Here is a 26,874-nt window from a genome sequence, read left to right on the forward strand (position 1 = left end):
TGGTACCACCTGACATGATCAAACCTGACAAATGTATTTTCATGGTTAATGTAGCTTCGAGATATCATCTACATGAAATTCACATGCTCAGGGCGACTAGATAGCTTCGACACAAGAAATAGATGACGTAATCACTGCAATTGTGTATAGCCGAATGGTAATAGCTATTTATTGACCATGAAAACATGAAAACCAATTACCTATTAAGTAGTTAGAATGAAACAGATTCAAATGCTGCATGTCCAAAAATCGCACAAACTAGAAATAATTCTATATTTTCCTGTTGGCGAGAAATCTGTAAGCCTGATGGATTTCTGCTTCTTGATTCCATGATTCCCAATATGAAATTGTGTTCCCAGACTGAAAGAGACCCACACACCTTTACCTTCATTTTTCCAAGGTGGACATAACGGTAAAATAATTCATAAATAATTCATAATGTGATAGTACATTCACTTTCATATTTTACCATTTGATGTCGGATAATGAGGAAGTGGCGAAGTAAATTCACTCTCTGTTTTGCCTAAAACTAAGCATGGTGTGCACATACTTGATATTCAAGATAGAATATATATTGACTTGATATTTAATTGGCCCTGGCAGCTCTAAGTATATGCCAACCATTCCAGCTTTCTGGCCAAACCGAGCAGCACAAAACAGTGTCATTTAAGTTATAATTAAAGCACCATCCTTTGAAAAACAAGGAGACAAAATAGTTCATAAAGAAAATGAGCCTTATGTTATTTTAATGTCTACACTGGAAATGCAGAATGTGTGTTATTATATAACAGAATAAAACAGATATATGACGAAGTGACATATTTCACATTATTATCTCTTCTAAATCCATCACACACGGAACACTATGTTGAAATTAAATGACAAACAAATTTGCAAAGACTGAAAACTGTCCAGATATAACAGAGGAATGATTTACTATATTTTGTGCAATGAAAGAATTATAGTTGTCTGTATTCATATGTAGCTATTTCATCTTGTTGTTTCTTTTATTCTATTTCATTTTCTTAGAATCTCCTGTTTGCTCTCCTCTCCATCTTCTTCTGTTTCTTCTCATCAATTTCTGGAGCTTCCGCGAATATCCACGGCGAGAGGATGTTCGTCCAGAGTAGATAAAATGCTCTTCCAGGAATAAGTAACCAAAGAAGCCAAAAATATTCTGATATAAGGCTGAGGGTTTGTAGTAATGATGTTAAAATTATGATATCCTTGAGGTGTCTGACAAAAAACAAAACAATAAGAAGATAAAAACAGCAATCATTTAACATCATTGTAAGCAGATGGAAAAGGGAACTGTATAGTACTTGTTATAATCATAATAATAATAAATTACATTTATATAGAGCTTAATACAGCGTTTCAAAGCGCTTCTGGGCATAGTCTGTTAAGCAACTTCATAAATTTATCTAGCAGTTTGCAACGCAATACTGAATAATAAATTATTTCCTGCACGTGAGTCAACTTCAGGGCCACATCCTCTCCTTTTTTTAAAAAAAAACCTGGATTCACCTGGTTTAAATATTTTATTTTAATTATATATTATCCCACTCTACACCTTTCCCCCAATCATCCTTCCTGCATCAACTTTCAGTGACATCTTTTGTCAACATAACCCCCCCCCCCTCCCCACAAAATAGCTCCCAAGAATGACAAGTTTCACTTACTCTGCTGTTCCTGACTCTGCATTCAAGTCCATCCCTGCATCGAGAATTGCTCCAGTATCGGTATACTTTGCTCTACCCATCAAAGATAAGATCTGGTAAGCTGCTACGTATAGTACTGTTGTGAATAACACCACTAACTGTATGACAAAGAAACAGCGACATTATTTTATCACACACCACACCTACAAGTGTCGACATTATTAGAATCAATCCAAACTACTATACCATTTACCGTCATATAGCTAAAATGTCTAGGATGGTATCACACAGTAAGAACTATTTCCAATGCCCCTAGACTCATACTTGAGAGAATAATTCTTTATGTTGTTTTCAGATGAAATACAATCCACTAGCACTTTGAAGAAACATTCATTAATTATTATGGAGAAATCATTTTTCAACAATTTGTAAGATATACTGGTCAGTTACATTCTTTTTTGGGTTTCAAATTTTGGGTACTGGTAATATAGTGTTGTCCTCATGGAAAGTATAGGGATACTACAGTACTTACCTGACTGTGGATGGGCAAGTGTTTTCATAAACTTATCAAAAGCTTTGAATCAGTACAAGCTGAATCAACTTTATGATATAAAGTGCATTCACTATTGAAGTGATCATTTTGTATGTAAACTAGAGCACCAATGGTGCAGAAGCTCATACCTTTTCGAGCTGAAAAATGTAGGGCCCACAAAACCAATTTTGGGCCCATGAGGGATACCCCCCCCCCCTCCGTTAGCAGAATCCTGGCCACACCACTGGCTATAATTCCTCTTTAAATCCCCTTTAAATCCTATTTTACCCACTCTCTCAAACAATACCACAGACCTACCCTATTAAACTTTCTCCCCTCTACCTTAGCAGACATAACTTCACAAGCACTCCCTACAAGACATAACTTCACAAGCTGCCTACATACCTCAGGCTCAAAGACTTCTAAGAATCAGCAAGTGCTGATTGGCTATAGGGCTCTCATGCTTACAGTTCAACAGTTAATAACAACTCCCAGTCCTGCTTTAATTCCACTAACAGCCTCTGCAGAGCTTAACCACAAATGTAAACAAACACTGCAGTGACTGGGAGACAAATTAAAGGAGCTTTGGCAAAAAGTGAAGGCTCAGATTTTTTTAAACAATGGGGATTAATTGTAATTAATTAACTTTTGAACAAAAATTTTTAAGCATCACCTTATTGATACACAATCCAACAATCATCAGTTCAACTTTGAATATGATCCATCAAAATCTTGAGGAGATTGAGATATTTGAAAATATTACAAAGAATGACCCCCGATGACCCCCTAAATGACATTTGACCTCAATTTTCCGAACACCCCTCGTAACTCTCATCCCGAGGAACGTTGTGACCAAGTTTCATTATAATTGGCCATACACTGTACAAACAGGAGCAATTTGAAAATATAGGGCCGCGGCCCGGGCCACAAAAGACCCCTAGTTGATCTTTGATCTCAAATTCATGAACACCCTGAAGGTAAAACTACCATAGTACTATCGTGACAAACCCTCAACATTGTACCATGGAATCTGTAGGAGAAGAAGCATTTTGCGTATTTCCACAAAATGGCCCATTACGGCCCACAGGTAACCTTTGACCCCAAATTTTGGACCATCTCTGATGGCCCTATACCCAATGGTCCTTGTGTCCAAGTTTCATGAAATTCCATCAAACACTGTGCGAGTGGGAGCGGTTTTACCAATTGTTGACGGATAGAGTGATAGAGTGATAGACGCTGCACTGTAACAATAGCTCACACCAGCATGCTGGTTTGAGCTAAAAAAAACAATATATTTTTAGCCCTCAACCATACTAACATATTCAATACTGATTTTAAGTACAGAACTTTATGATCATTTGTATTGCCCTGCAGTCTCTGAGAATCTACTGTACCTACCCAAGTCCACCATGTACAGCTCTCCAATAACCAGAATATCCTAATGGTGAAATAGATGCCCGTGGCAGTGGCCATGATCATTGCATAAAACTGTATTGTGCTCTTGTTCTCCTCTGCTATCTGCTTCTGACCTTTGGTTCCAACTTTGCCTTTTGGTTTGGCCTGAAAATAAAATGCTTCAGTCTCAATAGGAGAAATCTCACTGTGTGAAAATATGGTAGCAACTGTTAGCAATAAACAGACTCACTTTTAGCTACTTACAGTTAAACTTGTGTAAAAGTAAGTTGGCCTGACGTTTCGATCCTAGCAGGATCTTCAGTTAAACATATCAAATAGGTCTTGAAATTCAGGCTAAAAACTGGCTATAAACCCAAGGATTTTGCCATTTATGAATGTTTTTATGGTGGTTTAGGTCAGGACTATGGCAAGTGTTAGAGGCAGGGGAAGGTTTGGGATTTATTCAAATATGGATCTTCAAGTATTATCACAAAATGTTGACCCTTAACAATCCTAACTTATTATGTTCAGTCAATAAAGCTGCAAGACATAACATAATAAGGCTGGATAAAGCATCTGTGACTTTAGTATCAAAAGACATTCTCGTAGTCTTAAGTTGGAATTTGCAGAATACCCTGCAACTTTGAAGCAACATCCTGCTATGGCATCTGTGTATACAATATATCATGCTCTTGTGGCCACACAATTTGCACTATTGGAAGGTTAATGTTTTGCCATTCCTTTGAAGAACAGCCCAATCAATTTATATAGCCTAATTAATATAACCATGGGACCTGACTGAAACTTAAATTTGTTTGTGATATTATAATTAAAATTGGTAATCAGATTCTCATTCTTATGTGAATTAGCCGTTTTGTGAAAGGTGGGGCTTATTCGCAGGGCAGCCCTGCGAATAGCCAGACACATACACCTTATTCACAGCCTCACAGGGCAACCCTGCGAATAGCCGGACACAAGTACCTTATTCACAGGGCAGCCCTGCGGATAGCCAGACACATACACCTTATTCGCAGGGCAGCCCTGCGAATAGCCGGACACAAGTATCTTATTCACAGGGCAGCCCTGCGAACAGCCGGACACAGACACCTTATTTGCAGGGCTGCCTTGCGAATAGCCAAACACATACACCTTATTCACAGGGCAGCCTTAGACCGGGTTAACGGGCTCAGTAACTTTTGGGGCTATACGAGTTTGCTTTTGGGCACCAGCTATCTTTTTGAGAATCTTAATTGGGAGCCCCTATATTTTGAGGAATTTATTGCCCTTTGGGATTCCTATCTTAATGCTGTTAGGATTGGTTTTGGGAGCCTATGGCCTTAAGATTGAACCAGTCTAGCATTAGTACCGCCAACATAAAAAATGTCATCCTTCATTTCCACCTTTGTTTTTGCAGAGTGACTGCTCATTTGCATGTAACGGTGTGGGAAAGGGGAGGTCAGTGTCACACCATTGACCATATTGGCTTTCAGGCAATGTCGGCTTTTGGGGAATCCCAAGATAAGCTCCCTTAAAATAAGCTTTTAAAATTGAACTGCTGGGGTTCCAAAAATTAGCTTATGAAGTGGCTAAGACTATTTGGGCCAAAAAGGTTGGCTTTTTCAAGGCCCCTAAACTGACTGGTATCAATAGCAAAACATAATAATAAAACTATTTTCAAAATCGTCACAGCCCTGCGAATAAGGTGTCTGTGTACGTTATTCGCCGGGCTGCCCTGCGAATAATCACTTCGTTTGTGAAAGGGGAGTTGCACTTACTGTACTTTGCGCCCACAGTAAACGGAAAGAACGCTAGGTACAATTTTAGGTCAGTGAAGGAATGAAATATCTAAGACAAGCGTAGGCTAGGTTTAGGATCATTTTAGTTAGCCTAGTAGTACTAGTACTAGAACATAGTAGGATGGTGACTTCGAAGTTCGGCCACTTAAGACTTAAAACATTCCAAAACTAAATCTTCTGGTATAAATCATTTGAAAATATACTTCATATGGTGGGAGAATTTTGTTATAGTACGATACACGGCCAAACTTTCTTTCCTGCAAACTGTTTTCACGTTGTTTTCCAAGAAGATTCTTCGTGATTGTGGAACTGGTATTTCTTGCTAGAGTATTGCGAAGTTCGGACACGCAACCCACAGTGTGGCGCTGGTGATAAAATTGGTGGCGCAGTTGCTTTTTCAGTAATTATAACAGACTTCATAGACTTTCGTCATTTTATTGACAAATATGTAAGTAGTTTCTTGCACACGGGTCATTTTGGAGAGAAAATAACTGTAGCTTCGTACTTTTTGGTGAAATTTGACTCTTCCTGTAGATTTTCATGGGAAATCGTGTATTTCTTAGGGTGTCCGAACTTTCGCAGTATGCCGAACTTCGCAATACTGACTATACTAGAACATATTCAAGTTCAATCCTAGCTATGCTAGCGGCCTAGGCTCTAGTCAAGGCCTATGATTAGGTTTAGTTTTGCGAAACATATGTAGCATCATGCACAGCATATCAACCAGATGTTTTACCGGCATTTTGTCGCTTTCGTCATGAACGAATTATCTCCCAATAAATAGTATATGCGTTATATTCTACTGGAGATCTTCGATAAATAAGTTAGACCAATCCTGGGCTACTACATGCAGACTGGTTTTGGTCTGGTTTGTTGATCTGGCATTATCAGTACAGTACGCACAGTCTAGTCAAGTCTCCGTTAACTCGGTAGGTAAACTATGGAACGCCAAAGTTCTAATATTGTTAAAAGCGAAAAGGTACAATCATGATTTCTGGGGGTTTTGTTGAGATAAAATAATAATCTTCAGAAAGTAAACAAAGTGCTTGCCAAACCAAAATGAGTGGTCACAATTGGACTTAACAGAATTTTGGGTACATTATTGTAGTTATTTTCAATGCAATTCATATGTTTGATACTCGTGCGTATACTGTATGCAGACATCTGAAATTCTGAATGAAAATGCTTGACAATGAGGCATTTGAATCGAAACATGCAATAAGGAAAAAATGTAACATTTTCCGGAACGGTTCTAAAAATTCTTTTAAAATATTTTCCTTCTTTCCATATGGATGTTTGTGAAAAGGATTCTTATTCTTCCTTACCAGATTCAAACCAAACTAAGTAAAACGATAATTGATATCGATAAACGATATCGATAAAACGATATCGTGCTGTAAATGAAGATCTCCCTTTCACACCCACACAAAATATCAGTTTCACATCATCAGATGAAATATCTTGCATGAACTATAAAATACAAGGGCGTAGGAACCGGGGGGCTGGGGGGGCGCCAGCCCCCCCAGTGAAAAATGTGGAGGGGCGGAAGTATCATTCCGCCCCCCCGGTTCGCAGGTCAGAAAACCCCTTTTTCATTTCCAAATGAGAAAAAAAATCTCATTTGGAGCACCAAATTGCATCTAAGGCCAGTTGAAAATACAAAATTAAGTTTACAAAATGGAGTGGGTGTTGAAGTGTGCTATATTGCACCAAATTGCATCTGAGGCCACCTGGAAATGCAAAAAATTCCAAAGGGGAGGGGGACACCCCCTCCCCTTAGACCCCTCCCCCAGGCCGGCCATCAGTCTTCAGCCCCCCCACTCAAAAGTACCTTCCTACACCACTGATAAAATATAAATGTAAACCGTGTTCAGACACAAGATGAAAACATGGACAAGAAGGGGAACTAATTCCAAATTGCGCCATGTACTCTGTATGGGGGCCATCATATTGTGGGCTGAGAACTATGCTTCACACCAAGACCTCAAGTTTTTTTCATCTCTCAAGACAAGTTATAATGTGGCAAGTTGCATTGTCTCGAGAAGTACGGTATTGCATGATACTACATGACAAGTGACGTACACGTAGAAAGCTGTGACGTAACCATCGAATGGGCGTAACCAAGCATGGATCTCACTGTACTTGCGCAACTGGGGTATTATTGTTACGGCGGCTTCTTCGAACGATTGTACCGTGATCACACAACAGCGTAAAACAGTGTGCCTTATTGGTAAAAATCACCCGATTTCTGTTGTAAGTAACCAAAATACTCATGCCGTATCATCTGAACTACAATAGCTAACTTAAAAGTGGCATAGACCTAAAGTCGAAGATAATAGTACTGCCTGGCCTAGTACTACTGAGTACTCTAGTAGCCTACTAATACTTTTACTATAGGCCTAGGCCTAGTTAATATAGTAATTGGCTTCATAATTGACGAACCTTCAAATATTACTAGCAAAGATACAGCAGGCCACCTAAACTTTTTGCAGTCAAGCAGAATTACATATTTTATGAGTTTGAATCCACTTCAGCCATTTGCTGACCAAATTGTTGTATTTGTTAAGCTTTTATCACCCTCCCCCCCAGTTTTGCAAGTTTTTTGGACATTTGGAAATCTTACTCCCTAAAAATAACCAAAATTACCTCAATATAATACCACTTCTCTCTGGGACCTGACCTGTCTGAGGTTATAGGTTCAGAGCATAACAAACAACATCCAAAGTCAATGGATGTATACTGAGGCCTACGCTACAGTTAGTTAATCGACGAATGTGTCAATTTAGGGGTATGGAAGACCTTGACACAGCAGACAGTTTGTGGCCAAATTCTGCTCAATTGTACGGTGCATAAGCACAGAACCTTAACTATTTTGAGATCATAACATTTCTGAGGAACTACACATGAAAAACACATACAGTTGAGTGATTTGGAGTTTCCTTGATAGATATCGTTGATCAAATCCTTAAGTGCGTCAATTATGAGCCCACCATGCTACTACTGCTAGATTGTACCAAAGATATGATACAGCTGGCAACCTTAACCTTTTGCAGCAAAGCAGTTACATATTTCATGAGGTTGAAATGTTGAATCCATTTCAGGGGCCTATGCCACATGACGAATAAATTGTGTTTTCTCTAAAGCTTTTCCCACCTCCCCCCCCCCCACTAATTTTGGCATTAATTCTAAAAGATATGATTGATTCGGTCTTTACTCCAGTTATTTCTGTTGAACTGATAGCAGTTCTAGATAGTACCATAGCTGATCACTTCTTACTTTTTAAGGAGTTATTCCCAGAGGATAGGTTAAAGCCAAAGCAACACTACCTTTTGCATTATGCTGACCAAATACTAAAATATGGCCCATTAAAAGCAATCTGGTATATGCGGTTTGAAGCAAAGCACCAAGAGCTGAAATCGTATGCCACTATTTCCAAGAATTTTAAAAATATTTGCTAAACAGTTGCAAGCAGAGTTCAAATGAAGCAGACATGTTATCTGTTTGCTGAAATTTCTTAAAGCCAGAACTTGAAATCAAAGTAGCCTCCAAAAATTAAGAATTTACTTTCTGCTGGTATTTCATGAGGTGTCATTTGCCAAGGTATATTTCAAAATTTGGTGTTTATTTTGTTTCCCAAAATAGGTGTTGGAGCTAAAACTATCACCACTATAAGTGTTATCAACATTACCCACCACCATGAAAATTCTTCTTGAGTATGGTCATTCTAGGGAAGTAATTGAACTAGAAAATGAAGATACACTGTTCACTGAGTCATTATACAATACTCTCTGCATAATGATGAGTGTTCCATTTTCAGCAAAAGAAACATTTTCCAGTACTTTGATGAGGATTTTAAGTCATGGTTTGATTTTTTTTTTGTAATTGAGGAAATCCAAAACGTTACAAAGACAGAGACCACATTTCTCTATTTTGTGGGCCTACCTATTGCTATGTTCATTGCGTGTACTTATGACATATTTTACCCTTCTTAAAATCATGAATCGTGTATCAAACGTAAATCTATGCATGATGCAAACTATCATATTGTGTTCTTCACCATTGTTATTATTCCAGGAATATAAGAAGCTCTGAGGTAGAGAGAACAGAGGAACAGAATAAAGCAGGATTACAGTTGCTACCATTGCTGCTACGGGAAAATGAAGAAGAATTCGTTTCCTACACAAATGTAAGATCAAAGTTGGAAAAGAATATTTGTGATCTTGGCATGTTTGGTATCACCTGTTTCATGTTCTGAGAAAAATAGCATATCTTATGCAGGTGTATATTCAGGGTGTGATTAACCATCCGAAGCCCCTTCCACCTTCACATTCTGATGCAAATGCTTAAAATTTCATGATCCTGATTATGATTATGAGTCAGTATCCAGGAAATTGCATATAAAATGGGCTTCTTTACTTTCAAAATTCTGGCAGAAGACTCACAAGACATAGACAACAGGCAAGTCTTCGGTGCTCTTTTGACCACCCACCACTTTGTACAGAACCTGCCTCTGACGTGAGTCATGTCAAGTGTCATGTCATGCTTGTAGTTATAGGCAAAATCAAGTATGATGCATTAATGGATGCAGAATTGAATTTACAGGTTCATTGTAGGGCAGGTTTAGTCTTATTGCATTTAACAGTTTTCAACATGAAATCTTTGAAGTATCTCAAACCTAAGCATTTAGGCTTTATGCCAGTGTCAACTTGGTGCATGTAATGATATGTATAGGGTAGATGTACAGTGTTCTTTGTCAGCGGGGCTGTAAAAATATACCATATTATACCAAAGTGTATATAACTTGAACACATGTATTGTAGTAGATGTCATTTGAGGTAACAATCGATCTTGTAGTGATGTTCGCTCAATATAACTCACTTAAGTGATCATCTTTATTTAATTATAGTAATATTTATGAGATTTATGTTTTGCAACTGTAGCCAATGTGTTGCTCCTGTTGTTATCAAAGATTACAATATACTTATTGCATCCATTGTAGTCAACTCCTCAAGGTCTTAAAGCGTTTGTGTGTAAAACATAACCTTTCTTGCGTATTCTTTATATATAGTCTTCCAGCATGACAACAGGAACTACATCCCATTTTATGATTAAAGTTTAATTGCGTGTATATATCCTTACTATGGGTAAATCGTACCATAGAAGCACATATGAGTCATATAGGGATGCGCACATATGGGGTATGGGAAGGATAATTGTCCACCCATGGACCAAGCGTAATGTACTGCAAAGAGAAAGACATGTCTTATCCTGTCATTATAAACCTGTTGCATTATGACATTTCGTATGTATGTTTGTTTTTATTCATTTCAGACTTCAAAACGTATTTCAAAAGATTGCAGAGTCAGTGTCAACCCCAACAGTTATAATCAGTGAAAGTACATGTGCCATTGCTGCTGAGTCCCAAGTGGTCAAGGAAGGTGATTCTGTGGACAGTCTATGTTTTATTGTGTCAATATGGAATACCCGAGATCACGTAACTGTACATTGACATATGTACAAAAGGAGATTTTTGAAATCACTGACAACAGAAAAGTACCGGCTAAGTTGGTAACCTTTGTAACAAAAGTCGCTAGCCAGTTGATGATTAACCCCAAGCAGTCTCACGTGAACATGCAACATTAAGCGAATCCAGCACAGCTACTGTACGATAGCAGGAAGGAGAATTAGCATGTAAAAGCAACTATACAAAAGCTTGGAAGCACAATCTAACTGCATGTTTTTCTTCAAAGATTTTTTTTTTTAAGTTTTGGAATTCTTTGCTAGGCCTGGTGTAGACTCACCATTGTTCATTAGGTTGGGAGTGACTGATAAAAAAGTTATGCATTGAAAAATGAAATTTTAAAACATTTTTTGAGGGGGTGAGAGGGTAGCAAATTTGTATTTTGTTGAAATATATTCCTCCAGGGGAAAGCCCTTTAATTGCAAAGTTATCATAAATGAACTGTGAGAAAAGAAAAACTGTGGTCATCCATCAAGTGCCCCCAGCTATTTCAAAATAATATATGAGAGAGATGTGTAATACTATGGGCATAAGTTAATTAAAAAAGTTGATGAAACAACAAGAATTTACTGCACTTGGTTTAATAAACCTTTTAGGTAGGGTGACATGATCAACATCTGACAATATCTGGGGCAGGGGTTTCACTCTTGGATCACTAGGAAAATCGTTGTTAGTAGACTGACGGTACACATGGGATGCTATGTGGTGTTGCGATTAATTATTTCAAATAATGGTGACATATAATATTTGTATATATTTAAATTGTAATTGATTGCTTGTTATTGATTCATGTGACACTTTGTTGTATACACCCATTTTGTCTATGGGGAGAAGGTGTACGCTTGGTTAAATTAGGAAAATTGTTGCGAGTAGACAGGTGGTATTTGAAAGGTGTTCGGTGGTATTGTCATTTTTTCAGCTTTTCATTTTGTTTATTAATTAAATAATGCTTAACATATAATCTTTGTGAATGTTTTAATTGTAATTGATTGTTTGTTCTTGCCTCATATGATAGTGTTTGTTTACATGTAGCCTTGGGTAAATAAGAAAAAAATTGTTGGTTAGGCAAAACGTGCTAAAGTAGGTGTTTAGATGTGAGATTTGGTTGTAATAAGGTGACCTGAGATGAATCAATGTTATATATCGAGAAGCTCTTTTGAATTCTTGATTGTATGGTCACCGCATCCTACACCACATTTTAAGAGATATTTCATGCTGTATTTTTATTTTAAATAATACTACACATAAATGTTTGTATATTATTAAATTGAAATTGATTTATCTCTTCTTATCTTTATAATTTGTAGTTGATTTTTTTTAACTTGTTTGAATTCGTTTTTTTTTCTTTATGGGTGAGGGGTGTAGTGCTAACAGTCCCTTCATTCTGACATTGCCAAGGTATGAAAAGATGTCATTAGAATGATTTTACTCAGTCATGTATATGAGATGAGTGTTAAAGCTAAAGGTGGTCGGAGTTAAACAAGGACAAAAGTATCGGAGACCAAGTTTGTCACTCTCTAAGTTTCACTTGTAAAAGCAGCCAACCCTTCACCAAATATAGGTGCTTGTTTCATGTGTTTGTTATCTTTAGTGATACATATACAATACTTAGCTGTACATTTTTAAATTTGCATTGATTATCTTTGCATGGTAATATTTGTTGAGTTTTAATAAATATTTGTACTTTAAAATCAAGTTTGTATCATTTTCAGTCTCACAGCTCTTACTATTCTTTGTTATTATTCTGTACATCAATCTCAATAGGCAGAGAATTCCATCATACATAATTTCCACGCAAATGTATGTACTGTGTAAATAGTATTCTGAACAGATAATTGAAAGATGATCTCTAAATTCTAAAATTAGGAAGACTTAAACTGAATCCATTGAAGATAACTGCAAAAGTGGTAATATTTCAGGAAACACTTGCGTTTTTAATGAGAAAACACCGTTTACGGTTGCAGCAACTCAATAATGATGAAACAAGCAAAACAGGATGGACGTTTAACCAAGATACGGTTAACATCTCATGGATTAATCTGAGGGAACCCGACTTTTGGTTGCAGCAACTTTAAACCATTTTCAAGTAAACGTTTACGTTTTTTCTTTACAGTGTACCGGATTAGATGTAATTTGTTCGTTTTTGGAGACACCCTACTTGGTCCCTGCCCCACCCCCCACCCCCAATGTTTTTTTCCCCTCACGTCCTAATGCAAAAATAAACTCTGTGTCGAGAATTACCAGATAAGATACACATTGCCCGTATTTGTGACAAAGAGTTTTTGACTTAAAAAACTTGCAGTTTTGGCTAAAAATATACTCGCCCAAATGACGTCACAGGGATTAATCGGTTCCCAGGAGCCCGAAACCGCAGGTCCATATCTGCTTCAGTTTAGTAGGTATGGGTCCCAAAGACCCCTGTAAACATACGTGTTCTAAATTCTATATAAGTGCAAATTCTGGAAACCCCCTCTTCTTGACCCTTCCTCCTGTCCCCTCTGAAAGACCCATCGACTGCCCAATTTCAGGTGGAGTAGAAGAGACGCATGTCGATATTTACCAATTACGTGTCATTATCTGGTCAGGAAAGGTTTTTTGTCTATATCATTTCTATTCACCCCCAAAAAGGTGTTTTTGTATTGAAAACTGAAAAAGTACCTCTTTTGGAACCCCCTCCTATCCACTGAGGGTATCTAATGGAGTTGCATTTTTCATATGTGGTAGACAAGAGCTTCACAGTTGGTTGTAGACACCTCATACAGTTACATTAATTCTCGGGAAGGGGGTATAGTCTATACATTTCCGAGGCACCCCCTACCGGTAATACTGTTATCATATATGGTTAAAAGCCGACTATTAAACTTTGGAGCGTTACCATGGATACTGGGGTGGTTCGATTACGCAGTTCTTTTCAGAGCACCACCGCTATGGTGTCTGTCTTCTATTATCGGGTGTCCCGTTCCCATCGGGTCCCCCTGTCGATGAAGCGTGACATCAAAGTGACCGCCTTTTTCACATCTTTTTACTCATACCTCAGTAATGGATTCAGCATATCCGAATCTATTAGGAACAATATTTTCATTGAGTTTGCGCGAGGTCGAATTTATGACGTCATCTGGCGGGGCGCTATTTTCAGCTGGATAAAATAATTTAGCCAAGTTGCTTTAAATTAAAGATTTAGTTAGAACTGATAATGAAAGATTATGTAAAGGTTGCATGAGCTGCTTCCGGTCTTTGGTTTAATAAAAAAAAAAATAGTATTTTTTTTATGAATTTATAAGTTATGCCGCCATTTCGTCAAATGTAAAGGAACAAAATTAAAACTCAGAGAGTCGATTGACAATGTCCAGAAGTAATTTTACTGCTATTTATGAGGTGATTGATGATTTAATTTTGTAGAAATTAATAATAACGCTTATGATGATTTCACTACCGGCCAGAAAAAATTGGCAAAAAAACCGGCACATATTTTGTACATCATAACGTGATAGGTCTTCAGTGTTTGTTACAGGGTTGTAACACATTCCTCCGCTCTAAAAAACGCACCCCTAGAACAATTTTTTACAACGCCCTCATTCCCAGAGTAAACGACTTGAAACAAGTTTAAAGGTATCACGTAATAGCACGGATCAAGTTACATCACGACACCAATTTGTATCACGAAAATTATTTCGTGTACACACAGGAGTCGAATATGCTAACCCTTGGCTTATCCTAGCTAACCCTAGGTTTAACTTTGAGTGGCCGCCATCTTGATTTGGTATGACCTTATGTCAAAATGAAACTTTTTGACCGTTTTTGGAGGTCCGAATTATTATCTCCTATAAAAATTATGAATTTTTTGGGGGACTTTCATTTTTTACCTCTGATTGACCTTTGAACCGATGACCTCATTGCCGAATTTTTTTACGTGAATGTTTCTTTTGACGTCACACGTCATCGTTGCAAGTTTCGTGAAAATCGGTCACTCTTACGCGTTTTAACATATCTTTGAAAAAACGACACCCAATATAACTCCTGAACCGGAAGTGATATTTACTTCCACTTTGGATATGTTAATGCCCTATTGACCCTCGGTATCCAAAAAAAATTGGAGGTCAAAGGTCACAGGTTACGATTTTCGACCTTAACTCTAGGGTAGTCAACTAAAAAAAATAGATTTACAGGTAGTATAGTAGTTCACATCCAGTTTTTTACTTTTTAAAAAGTCATGTGACCGGAAGTAACTGAAACTGTTGTGGGAGTGTACAATAACATCAGACCCACCCCAGACAATATTTTGGACCTCCCGACCCCCCAATTTTTGAGATTGCCATTCAAGGGCGGCGGAAGCACTTTTAATCTGGGGGGGGGGCACCAACGTCGAAGGGCACTTTGCAGAAATTCGATTGGACTGATGTAGCCTGATATTAAGTACCCTTTATAACTCTTATTGTATTATCTTATTTGCGTATACACATCACTCCATCAGCGCCCCCCCCCCCCCCCCTCAAGGGAACAATGCATACTAGCACTACAATATCTAATGTGCAAATTGGGAACAAGGTTGCAAGTTTTCTTTCGAGACAAAATGAGGTGAAATCAAGTCCAAGTCCCTGCACACGCGATCGATACATGCATGAAAGCGAATGAAATATGTCAAAATACGAAAGGATGGGGTAGGTTAATTAAGGGATATTAAAACTATACTCATTATTCATAGTAGGCTATAAATGGCTTCTGATTATTACAAAGTCACAATGTAATATAGCAAGGCATTTTTGGAAATGCATTAGGATTCTTTTGGCAAATTGAATATGCATAATGGCACTCACCAGAATGTTAGCATTGTGCTAGTAAACTTAGGTGTAGGAGGCGGGGGGGGGGGTGGCCCCCAACCAAAACATTTTGTGAAAATTCGGGCAATATGCTGAGAATTTTTCGGGCACCTACTGAAAGAAAAATAATTTGCTATGTGTTTTTCAATGATTAAAACTGATATTATTATCATCATTATTATTGTAACGACTTTCCCAATAATTATAACCAATATGGAAGGGTAATAACACGGCAAATAATTGTATGTTATTGACATGCGATGTAATAACCGACACATGCCTATATGATATGCACGCGTGTTGAACACGCGCGGAGCGCGCGAAAAATTTGGTTAATATTTTTCGGGCAAGTCGTTACAGCCCCCAAATCAAATTGGGCTCCCACGCCTATGGTAGTAAACATTTAAAACTTCCCGAAATATTTCATTCGACGTGGGTTTCGCTTTGTAAACTTTTGTTTTATTTAGAAATTTTTATGTAGAAAAAGGGCACATTTTTAACCTGGGGAAAAGTGGGGGGCACTTGCCGCCTGTGCCCCCCCCCCGGTTCCGCCGCCCTTGTTGCCATTCAAAATACACTATGGACGTGAGAGTAGACAATCGTCTTATCACTAAATCTTGTTCCCCAATTGTCTTTGTTATGTCATTTTTAGAAAAAAATCCAAACAGTTAGCAATTATTAAGTTTCACTCCAACAAGGATGATGCAGTTTCAGTTCCTTCTTCGTAAAACACATACCAAACTAAGTTGTAGCCTACTCTATAATACAAAAGTTCTGACTTGTTTAAAATTGCATATAACCCTGTATTTGAATAGTTCATTCCCTTTCATACATATAACAAGGCTATCATAAAAATATGATGACAGTAAAACTGCCAAAAATTAGGGTTAACTTTCTGCAACATTTTCATTACAAAACAATGGTATTTACTTTAACACTTAAGATTACGATCTAACACGGATAGGGTTTCAATTAAGCTACTGTAAGGCTTTCTGATCCTTGGGTCTCTAAACTAAACTAAACTTGAACTGTTGATTTCGCATCTCTGAAATGGTAATTCTCGGCTACCGTACATTAAAAAGTCACTGCTATCCAATCAGAACGGATTTTAATTAACCCCGCCCACGTTAACGCCCTCCTAATGCCGTATTTTGGTTAGTACTAGCTTAGTGGTGTGACGTTACAAACAATGTACAGAACCCTTTAACAAACTTTACTTGAAGAAATCTTTGCAAGCATAGTTGCGTGCATAGGTCACTCGATTAGTACTCCGTGTGGGGGAAGCAATTCATTTTATAATGTGGCAATGCAATTACCACGTGGTACATCCAATCATATTTACTATTTCAATTTGAAAACGTTTGTGTTTAGGAAAAGTAATCTTTCAAGTAGAAATTTGTCGCCTTTTCCTAATTTTGAGGGGTGAAACTTTCTACTATCAGTATGTTCTCTTGAAAAGCAGGGACAATGTTATAATTTGGGCCCTACAAACTGAATTCTACATGTGGTACATCAAACAGTTCTTGTTGTCCTCAAAATTGTGGGTTTTAACTAAGATAAACCTTTGAAGTCAATAATTGTTACTTTTTCTTCAATTTGAGAGGTGAAACTAGTCAGATTTCTATATTATCAGAATGTTCTATTTCAATACGGGTACTGGAATGTGATATCAATTGTGCCATATAGGAACAGAAATCTTAGTGTGGTACACTGTTTCAACCCAAAATTGTGTTTTAAACTAAAATTGGTCATTGATATCAAAATTTGTTACTTTTTCTTCATATTTGAGAGGTAAAATTAGGCAATTACTATATTATCAGAATGTTCTATTTCAATATGGGTACTGGAATGTGATATCAATTGTGCCATATATATAGGAACAGAAATCTTACTATGGTACACTGATTCAAACCAAATTGTGTTTTAAACTAAAATTGGTCATTGAAATCAAAATATGTTACTTTTTCTTCAAATTTGAGAGGTGAAACTAGCACAACTCACTATTAGCAAGTTCTATCAGATTGATGGAAACGGGATGTGATTTTGGCTTGTATTGAAAATGTACATCATAACCTTATTTTTCTTTTCTTAAATAATTACCTACTATTTTTTTTCCCCTGAAATATATCTGTCCAAGATACTATTTTATTAAATTAGTATTGTTAACATTGATCATTCTGCAGTTGGTTCCTCACAATGGATTCTATCAACATTGTTACTTTTATTTTTTGTGGGCTTTGTTCCATTATAACATCCATTACAGTCAGTCTTCACTCTACATACTTCGCCATGTTTAGTCAGGATATCAGACCATTGATGGTCATCATTTGCATTTAATAGTGATAATAAAAGAGAAACTCAAACACTGAAAAACAACTGCAAGTTGGCAGAGACAACCAATTCAAATTGTGAAATAAACCTTCTTTGTTCAATCTGCTGAGAGTTTCATAAATATATGTTTGAATGATATGTTATAAACTAGTAATAAAAACAAATATGAAAGTCTGGCAAAGTATCGCGCTGCAATAATACGTCAAAGGGCATAATATGCATTTATATCACTGAATTTAAAAATTGGACGGTAGTTCTGGATATAAACATAAATTTATATAACAGGCAGTACTCCTCAATTGTGCTGTAATATGAGGAAACCATGTAAAAGAAAATAGTTCCATACCTGTATGAAAGAGCAATATTAAATATGAAAGATTGGCAAGGTGTGTAACCACACTCCCGTATCAAATGGCAACAAATATTTTCTAACAAACACCTTCAGTAATGAGACCTTTTATGGACGATGAACTGACACTGTCGTACTGCACATTTGTTGAGAAAGGTCCAGGAGGATCAACATGTTCAAAATATATATTATGTTTACTCCATAAATCAATTAAGTATGTATAAAACATATGTATAATATGTATAAAATGGATGGATGTTAATATTGAAACGTAATAGTAACAAAAGTATAAATGAAAACCACTACTAAATACCTAAAGGAAAATACACCTTTACACTATAATAGATGACAGATAGGCAAGGTAAACGTAGCATCAATCAATCATCAAATGGCAAATAAAATTCTGGTTAGCCAATAATCTGCCTCTTAACATGTAGTAAGTGGCCAGGGGAGAAGATAGGTAGCTGAGGGTAGTAATTGTTGAGGTAAATGTATATATTTTTGTCTGCAGCTATAAAATTACACCTGTGTTTACAAGGTTTCATTAATTTGAGCCCTAGTAACCAAATGTCCAATGACCTCCACAAAAGCAATAGGCTTCTTGTAATTAACATCTACCTAATAAATATGAGATTTGTCCATGCTCCTCTTCTTGAGATATCGTATTTATAGAACAATTAAAACTGGTGGCTGAATTTCCATGGACCTTAAACATATCTCTGGTACGATAATACAATCAATAGGACCCGTCCGGTTGTCCCTGGTGATCTGCACAGGTGGAGAAATGGAAATACAAATACAAATTTTCAATAATTTTATTTAAGTAAAGTATTGAAATCATCACATTGCAAGGGCCATGCATACTAATTTTCATTCCTTTTATGTTAACATTGACACTAAAGAAATAATTCTAAATAAATTGATGATATACATTACACCCATAAATATTTGAATACAATGTAAAACAAAGAATGAATATTTGTTTTTGCTAATTAGTTGCACTATTGTTTGATATTGAAATAATGTAAAAGCATGAGGTGGCCATAAGTCTTACTTAATCATAAGACTTAAACCTTACTGAAACAAAGCTGTGTACTTGTTTGTTGCAAATGTGTCCAAAATTATAACCCAATGAAACTCCATAGCATTAGCATATTATTAGAATATGGATTATTGTGGATATGCATAAAAAATGACATACTGTGCTCTTGAACACCAGCTTGTTGAATGCAATCAATTTTATAGGCTCCACATTTTCATACAGGAAACCAATGAAAAATCTCATATTATAGCCTATGAGAGGGGTGGGCAACCTTTTTGAATGAATGGGCCAGATAGAAGGAGTAAACAATTGATTGGGCCGCACCTAACCAACAACCTGCTGTTGATTTCAAACCTTTGATTCCGAGGACTTTCAAGCAATAGGTGTGTGTACTTAATCTGTATTCACAAAAACTTAATGTCAATACAGTACTGTTGATAATTAAAGGGGATAATAGGCTTACTTGACAGCATCCTTAGAGCCAATAAATTCTAAGCAGCTAGCTCTTTTTTTTGTGATGATGTAAGATAGATTGCTTTTTTTTTTTTTTCTTGAGACATCTCACGGGCTGCAAAAAAATCACAGGTGGGCCAAATGTGGCCCGCGTGCCATAGGTTGCCCACTCCTGGCCTAGAAGGACACCACAACTGTTATTCAAATGGTTAATCAATATATTTGCAGCTCCAAAAGATGTGTAGAAGTTGCCTATAAAATACATGCGATGGGGAAGATGTAAAGGAGCTTAGAATGAGGGTAAATATATTTGAGCTTTTTGTTGTTCATTCTCAGTCTCAGTACAGTTAATTCCAATAAGTTAAAGACAGTTTGTCAGATCTAATGTTATGACATCACCACAGCTTGCACATTATTTTTATGCAATTATGACTAGATATAACTTGAATCCTTACAGATCACATATAATAACAGCAACTTACTAATAACACATCTAAGCACATCTTGGCAGCATAAATTGCTCTTAGCTGCCTCGGTTCATAAGATGATGGATGTCTCAGTAAAAATCCTGGGGGCATCCCTTCCATTTTCACAATGCCTTGCTTCACCTTGGAGTAATGCATCCTTCTGCCACTTACTCCACATGCATCAGCTTCAAATATTATAAAGGAAAATGGTCATTATCAATTACAGTTCACGTTGTGATGTTCAGCTTTAATGAATGCTAACTTTTCAGTGTGCTAGTGTAAAAGCTGGCTTGGAGTGGTCAAATACAAAACAGTTTGCTATGTACAATTCATGCATCAAAAATTTATGTACTGATTGATGTCATAAACTAATGGCAAACAAAACTCAATTGCATCACATTTTAATACTTAGCTTCTATTGCTTGTAAACTTTACAATATTTCATGCTTAACAAAGAACATAATCAAAGACCAACTGTTAAGTGGTTAGAGAAATTCTGAGCAAGATTAAACGGTATGCAAGAAAATTAAAATCTCATAAACCTAGAACGAGGCATAAAGAAAATAATATGAAGTTTCCATATTATGTGATATGTCATTTCATGCCATATTAAAATGTGTGCTGTAGCCATGTGCAAGTGATTTCAAAAAACACAATTAAGTTTACAATGTGATATCTGACTTTATTAATAAGGTAATTAACCTAAAGTACATCTGTCCATTATGCACTGATGTCATATGTAAAAAGCATTAAAAATCACGTTTTCTAGCACTGCAGTCTGCAGCCTAGGAGTAGTCAGTGTCCTTTCTGAGGAATTCATCAAGAACATAGGTGGTACACCTAAACAAGACACCAGCTGAGCAACACCTGTCTAATTACATGTATAATTTTGTGACAGACATGACTTGAGTATAAAACAATATAGCATATATATACTACTGACATGTCACTGTAACTCTCTTTGTTCAGAATTGAAACTATCAGTTATTTGATTAACATATTTTGTTAAAAATGAATGGCAAGATCACTTAGAAATAAGAATGTTCTAACAGTGTTTGTACAATCTCAAAAGAAACTTACAATATTTCTCATTAAAAATTGGTTGTTTGACATTGATTGTCACCTTTTCTGTTCCAAGAGCACTGGATGGAAAACCCTCTGTTTGGTAAAGAAAATCAAGAAACATGTGGAAATAGTTAATGGAAACAGCTGCAAGGTCGCTAATGAAAATTTAATTCTCTCGAAACACATCCACACATGCATGCATGTAAGGCAGCAACCCTTCTCGTTAAGTTCAATAATTGTGAAATTATATATGTGACCAAGGACAGAGGTTAATGTATGGATATACAACTCCAGTTCATAGCAAGTTTTGTGGTATAACTAACAAAGTAATATTTTAGGAAATTGGTATGATTATGGCACAATTCCCAAGTACTATAAACAGTATTGTGTTTTTGAATAATAATAATGATAATAATCAGCAGTTATTTTTACAACGCTTAAGCAACCACAAATATGGGAGAAACCCACAGGGGCTTATGGATTACAACTTAAACGTCGAGTGGTTTCCAATTCAACATTTTAACTCAAATTTGGAATTTTTTCAATTTAGAAAGTCATTTCAGATGGGTAAACCGTAGATTGCTCTTGGATGAAAAACCCACCTTATATGACCCAGCCGGGAATCGAACCCGAACCTCCCGATTGCTAAGCCTCATTGCTTCAAATGCCACCGCCTTTATCCCTTCGGCCACAGCACCGGTCAATTTTAATAATTGTAATTTAAAGGTAGTCTGTATTGGCCCCAAATTATAGCATGCTAAAATTGCTAGAACTTTTAAAAAGTACGTTTCTGGAGGTCTTTACTTCCAAATTGTTCTCAGACATTCTACATGCACACACAAGATGACTGAATGCCCGGTGTGGTAAATTTCATCAAGGGTGGTAAAAAAACAGTTAAGGAATTTTGACTAAAGGTCCATATTTGAGAGTCTAGCATATTTGGGGCCAATGCAGCATTACATAAAATTTGCTATAGACCCAAAAAATCATAAAATAAGAAAAACTTCTCCAAGAACAGGTTACATTTCAATACTGTGGGGTCAAATGGAAAGGGAGGGGGGTTGGAGAAGTTGCTTGTTAACTAAGTTGACTGGACTACCTGGTGTTACATACTAAATGAGCTCTTCACAAACTAGGTGAAACTCAATGCAATAACTTTTACCTTTGTAGTCTTGAGTAACATATTTTAAATGCATTACAACTTGTCACAAAAATGAATGGTTTTGGAAACCTTCATTCTTTAGTCTGTTCAATTAAAGCTGGAAGAAAACTTCTGGTATCAGTAATTAAAACTTATAAATGGATTCATACTGAAAAATAATTCTGCACTAGTAAAATGATATCATTATCATACTGGCGATATGACCCTGATTCCAACATATTCCAAAGTGAATGGTTTCAAACAAATCAGGTTTAAAAATCATTCAAATTACACGTTTTAAGCAAATAAGTGATCCAAGACTGTCCTTTCAAACGGCATAACTATGTACAAATAGGTGGATTCTTGGATTTCACTGCATTTAATATTTAAATTCGGTGGCATAATATGGTACCAATTATATTTGGTATAATTACATGTGTACATGCCAACAGTTACACTGCAAAGTTAATTTTCTTCCTTGTTCAATATCAATAGTGTACCTTGGTCCATCTGTACTCTTATCAAGCCATCAAATATTGTGAGTGATGGACTTTATCACTACCCCAAATGCTGTATCACTTACAATTAAGGAAGGCTCTGAATGACTCTTTGGCCAGTCCAGGGTACTCGTTAAGGAACATTGTTCCTTTTGATGTTCCGTAGGACATCATCTCACTTCCGGTACTCAGGACCAAATATCCCTCAGTGGTTGGTATATTTCTTTTAGTTTGTCAATCTGTAGTTCAATAAAATAATTGATATCTGATAATGTTCAATTTATGTTACATCTCATGAGATTTATAACTTTAGGAATTTCTGCACAAATATTGCAAGTAATATGACAGGGAAAGTAAAAGGCAAAATGCTTCATACAGTAGGATGAGCCCACCAAAGTTTCTTTGGTAAGACTTCCATGAAATGCATTTGTCATACTTGCATGACTAATAATTACCATAATTTTCTTTTCATTTTGATCAGGAAGCAGAGCTCAGATTAAAAAGTATCCTGTTAACATGTTACAACTATGCTTAATTATAATTATAATAGCCTATCCAATAACACATCTGCCAGCTGACTGTGGAGAAAGGCTAGCCAATAGGCTGTATGATGCTTGTTAATACGTTGATATACATTGTACGTTCATAAACAAAGCCAATGAACTAAGCGGATTTTATCTTGAATTCTTATCTGACCTTATATTTAAATTTTATGTCTTGTACCGTATGTAAATAGACCTGTCTGACATTATCTGTGTCAAGATGCAATATTTTCCTCTGCATGCACACACATTAGAATGTAGTCGTACATTTTCCCATTTGGGCTAAAACTTAAAGCAAGTTGAATGTATTGTATCCCACATTCTTGCCAAGGTGTTAAATACTTGAAGTTATCCAACACAGTTGCATTGCTTATATGGATTTTTTGAAGGGTACTGTATAATAGGTAAAATGGTAATGTGAAATGAAACAACAATTGTTTGGAACTTGATTGGCTAACTTTGAATTATCACATTTTCACCAACATTTTTGGTGCATTGGACACAGTACAGGGATGTACTGATAAAGTTTTTATAGGGAGTGCAATGGTAGTACAGCTAACACTACAGCTGCTGACACTATACCTAGGACACATTTCATTTATAAAGCAAACACAGTTTGAAGTACAAATCAGTAGTTTATGGCAATGGGATAAGATTTCTCATATTAAAATCGAGAATTTTTTGGCATATTGAAAGCATGAATATTTACCATTGATGGTTTTTTTTTTGTGGTCTGCGTGCATTCTTTCTTCCTCCATTTCTGGTATGTGGGTATTGGGAGGCTTTTGGCCCTGGCTCTAAACAGCGCCCTCTGATCCTGACCTAACGTCCTCCAGCTCTTTCCAAATCTCTGAAGCCTCTCACTTCTGGTAAGGTGTTTAAACTTTTCAATAAATGTAAATGAAGAAGGGGAAAAAATAAATTCAAGCTTTAAAACAACGGTACCCAATTGTTCAATAAGTTTAAAGAACTTGAAAAATGACTGTATTTCACAATTTTGTGGTTGAAATATTTCACAATTGATTCTGTAATGTCAACAAAATTAAAGCTCTCTAATATTACCCATCAATAATGACATTTGTTTAAAATTAATATTCCTTTCTTTCTACTTTTTCAGTACTCACAATGTTAATATGTTTTGGAAACACTGAAATCTTATAAAGCGTGTAGGCCTAGGAAACCATAAGCTTCCTTTGATGTATGTTAACTGTTTGTTTTGTTGGAACAGAAGGGAAAATATTTTGGGGTCATTTTATTTCTAAGATATACACAGAGCTTAAGTATGATTAACTGTCATTGATTTGATACACAAAATAAACAGGACACAATAGTTGAGGTAGTCATGCAATGCATTCAGAAATAATGATGAATAGTGATTGGACAAGAAGATGGCTGAAGTGCTTCAAATTCTGTTTCTGCTCACAAATCCATCAGGCTGGAACAAACCAGCTGTACTGCACAACTGGAACTATAGTTTAAGAATAGGTCTATTACTTAATGCAGACCTAGCTAAAGAAAACTGGCCAATCTGGGCTACAATATATACAGATGGCATAGTCTTAGAACATACTGGCATCACATGTTCATTAAATGTCAATATAGGTTCTGGCTTTTTTTTCTTTTCAAATTGAATGATGTAAAACATGAAAATAATCAAAATACAATCCAATCTTTTCCTTCAGTCTTCACCAGCTCTTTTATTGGTTTGAGCAATGTAAATGTTGCACAAGTTCGTATTAATTTAACAATCAGGGAAGATACTATGCCACAATCTGTCTACAGTAGGCCCGAGCCACTTTCCTGGTTGTGAGAAGACACTCCAACCAAAGGGGTTCCCCTTCCTGAACATCTATGAACTTGCATCAAAGTTTATGAAGATCAGTGCCCAATCGATATGCATGTGCCTCGTCCATTATTCCTAGTCTTACTCTATAGGACCTCTAGGCCTAGAGTATTTAAAAGACTTGGGTTGAGTCATATGGCTCTAAAGGCCCATGCCACGAAAGTGTCCATTAGCTATAGGTTGCATCCAAAAACCCGCAGTTTGTACTGAATGGCAGGTTTTTTCCAGTTGGTTAGCTGAGTGATCAGTCCCATCTTTTCGCACCTTAGTTGAGCTGCCTATATTCATCTATTATGAAACTCTTCACACAGCTAGTAGCCAAATCACTATCAGATTAAGGCAGACATGGCAAGGTGTGAACAAATCAACTCTTCCAAACTAACCAGTCTGTTTGCAGAAGACATAAAGTTTCAGTAAGTTGAGGTCAAGAGAGCTGAAAAATGCAACCTATGGTTAATGGACTTATTCTCGCCATGCTATAGCAGTTGCACTTTGCCAGTAAGGCTAGTGCATGACCTATAATTGGGATATAATGCTGCTATAGCAGTAATAATAGCACAGACTAAAATTGGTCATTACAGTCAGAATAAATAGCATTAGCCTATATATGGCTGAAGTACAATTTACGTTATGAAGTTATGCTAGGCCCTATACTGACAGCTGTTGGACACTTATCGAAAACAGAAGGCATGAATTACCCGATGTTCCTTCATGATCTAACACGGATAGGGTTTCAAATAAGCTACGTAATTAGGGGTCCTCTGCTATCCTTGAGTCTTTAAACTATTATTCGCAGGCTTAGTATCTACTTAAATAATAGAAGTAGCTCACATAGCCGGCATATAGGCTGGGCTGTAAATGTAATGTAGGCCTAGGCCTTAACTTAGTTAAACTAGCCTAGTATTACTTATTATAGTAATTACTTTCTTTTTACATTGACGTACTTTACTCTTCAGTTTCCTAAATGAATTCTACCTTAGTTATTACTTTTCAATAAAAGTGATGGAACTATATTGAAAAGCTCTATAAATTCAAATTTTATCATGGCCAAAATATCAGACCTGTTGCTTACCTGGTTGTTTACACACGATATGGTTTGTGTACAACCTCCGTACCGCCGTACGAGTAATACCTCAAAAGTTCGCGGGGTTTCCCATGTCTACAAGATACGTCATCCATTGGGTAGTATCATACATGATAACATTTCTGGAGATACTAAACTGTGTGCAAAACGGTTTTCTTGAGAAATACTGTCACGTGAGGACTGGGTGATGCTTCACTACTTTGTAATAAATCTCCCTAAAAAGCGTGACCTATTCGTTTATCACACAAAAAATGATAAAAATAAGAGAAAAACTACGAAAGTCCATTAATTGCCATAAGTTTTTGAATTATTAATTTTGCTTACAAACGAATTAAAAT

The 26,874-nt window shown here is 36.5% G+C and overlaps 2 protein-coding genes and 2 long non-coding RNA genes across 6 annotated transcripts; 2 read left to right on the top strand and 2 right to left on the bottom strand.

The window, feature by feature from the left end:
* Positions 1 to 135: 135 nt before the first annotated feature.
* LOC139965491 (transmembrane protein 208-like) lies at positions 136 to 6,308 on the bottom strand. Its single transcript, XM_071967911.1, has 4 exons — positions 6,121 to 6,308; positions 3,592 to 3,753; positions 1,683 to 1,819; positions 136 to 1,236 (listed from the first exon to the last, which is right to left on the bottom strand). The coding sequence occupies exons 1-4, from the start codon at positions 6,124 to 6,126 to the stop codon at positions 1,026 to 1,028; spliced, it is 516 nt and encodes a 171-aa protein (XP_071824012.1). The 5' UTR covers positions 6,127 to 6,308; the 3' UTR covers positions 136 to 1,025.
* A 1,051-nt stretch (positions 6,309 to 7,359) lies between these two features.
* Positions 7,360 to 12,596, top strand: LOC139965497 (uncharacterized). The gene is made up of 3 exons (XR_011792266.1): positions 7,360 to 7,637; positions 9,459 to 9,570; positions 10,716 to 12,596. It is a non-coding gene; the product is annotated as an uncharacterized lncRNA (long non-coding RNA).
* LOC139965495 (uncharacterized) lies at positions 11,810 to 23,294 on the bottom strand. 3 transcript variants are annotated; one of them, XM_071967915.1, is made up of 5 exons: positions 23,154 to 23,283; positions 21,488 to 21,520; positions 20,380 to 20,549; positions 19,021 to 19,170; positions 11,810 to 18,913 (listed from the first exon to the last, which is right to left on the bottom strand). In XM_071967915.1, the coding sequence occupies exons 1-4, from the start codon at positions 23,239 to 23,241 to the stop codon at positions 19,069 to 19,071; spliced, it is 393 nt and encodes a 130-aa protein (XP_071824016.1). In that variant the 5' UTR covers positions 23,242 to 23,283; the 3' UTR covers positions 11,810 to 18,913; positions 19,021 to 19,068. The 3 variants fall into 3 exon arrangements, 2 of the variants coding, with proteins under 2 accessions (XP_071824016.1, XP_071824015.1); XR_011792263.1 differs by having other exon boundaries at positions 11,810 to 19,170; positions 21,445 to 21,522; positions 23,154 to 23,294; XM_071967914.1 differs by having other exon boundaries at positions 11,810 to 19,170.
* On the top strand, positions 19,179 to 25,285 carry LOC139965503 (uncharacterized). The gene is made up of 2 exons (XR_011792275.1): positions 19,179 to 20,197; positions 23,066 to 25,285. It is a non-coding gene; the product is annotated as an uncharacterized lncRNA (long non-coding RNA).
* Positions 25,286 to 26,874: the final 1,589 nt, after the last annotated feature.

The sequence above is a fragment of the Apostichopus japonicus genome, chromosome 3 (assembly GCF_037975245.1).
Source record: "Apostichopus japonicus isolate 1M-3 chromosome 3, ASM3797524v1, whole genome shotgun sequence".
In the NCBI taxonomy this organism is placed as follows: domain Eukaryota; kingdom Metazoa; phylum Echinodermata; class Holothuroidea; order Aspidochirotida; family Stichopodidae; genus Apostichopus; species Apostichopus japonicus.

Excerpts from the sequence above, each read along its gene's own strand:
- LOC139965495 (XM_071967915.1), bottom strand. The coding sequence starts at position 23,241 with ATGATGTCCTACGGAACATCAAAAGGAACAATGTTCCTTAACGAGTAC. Across the intron at positions 21,521-23,153 it reads ATTCAGAGCCTTCCTTAATT|GGTTTTCCATCCAGTGCTCT; the intron begins GTAAGTGATACA and ends TACCAAACAGAG. Across the intron at positions 20,550-21,487 it reads GTGCTCTTGGAACAGAAAAG|CTGATGCATGTGGAGTAAGT; the intron begins GTGACAATCAAT and ends TAATATTTGAAG.
- LOC139965491 (XM_071967911.1), bottom strand. Across the intron at positions 1,820-3,591 it reads GCTGTACATGGTGGACTTGG|TTAGTGGTGTTATTCACAAC; the intron begins GTAGGTACAGTA and ends TTTGTCATACAG. Across the intron at positions 1,237-1,682 it reads GCAGAGTCAGGAACAGCAGA|ACACCTCAAGGATATCATAA; the intron begins GTAAGTGAAACT and ends GTTTTTTGTCAG.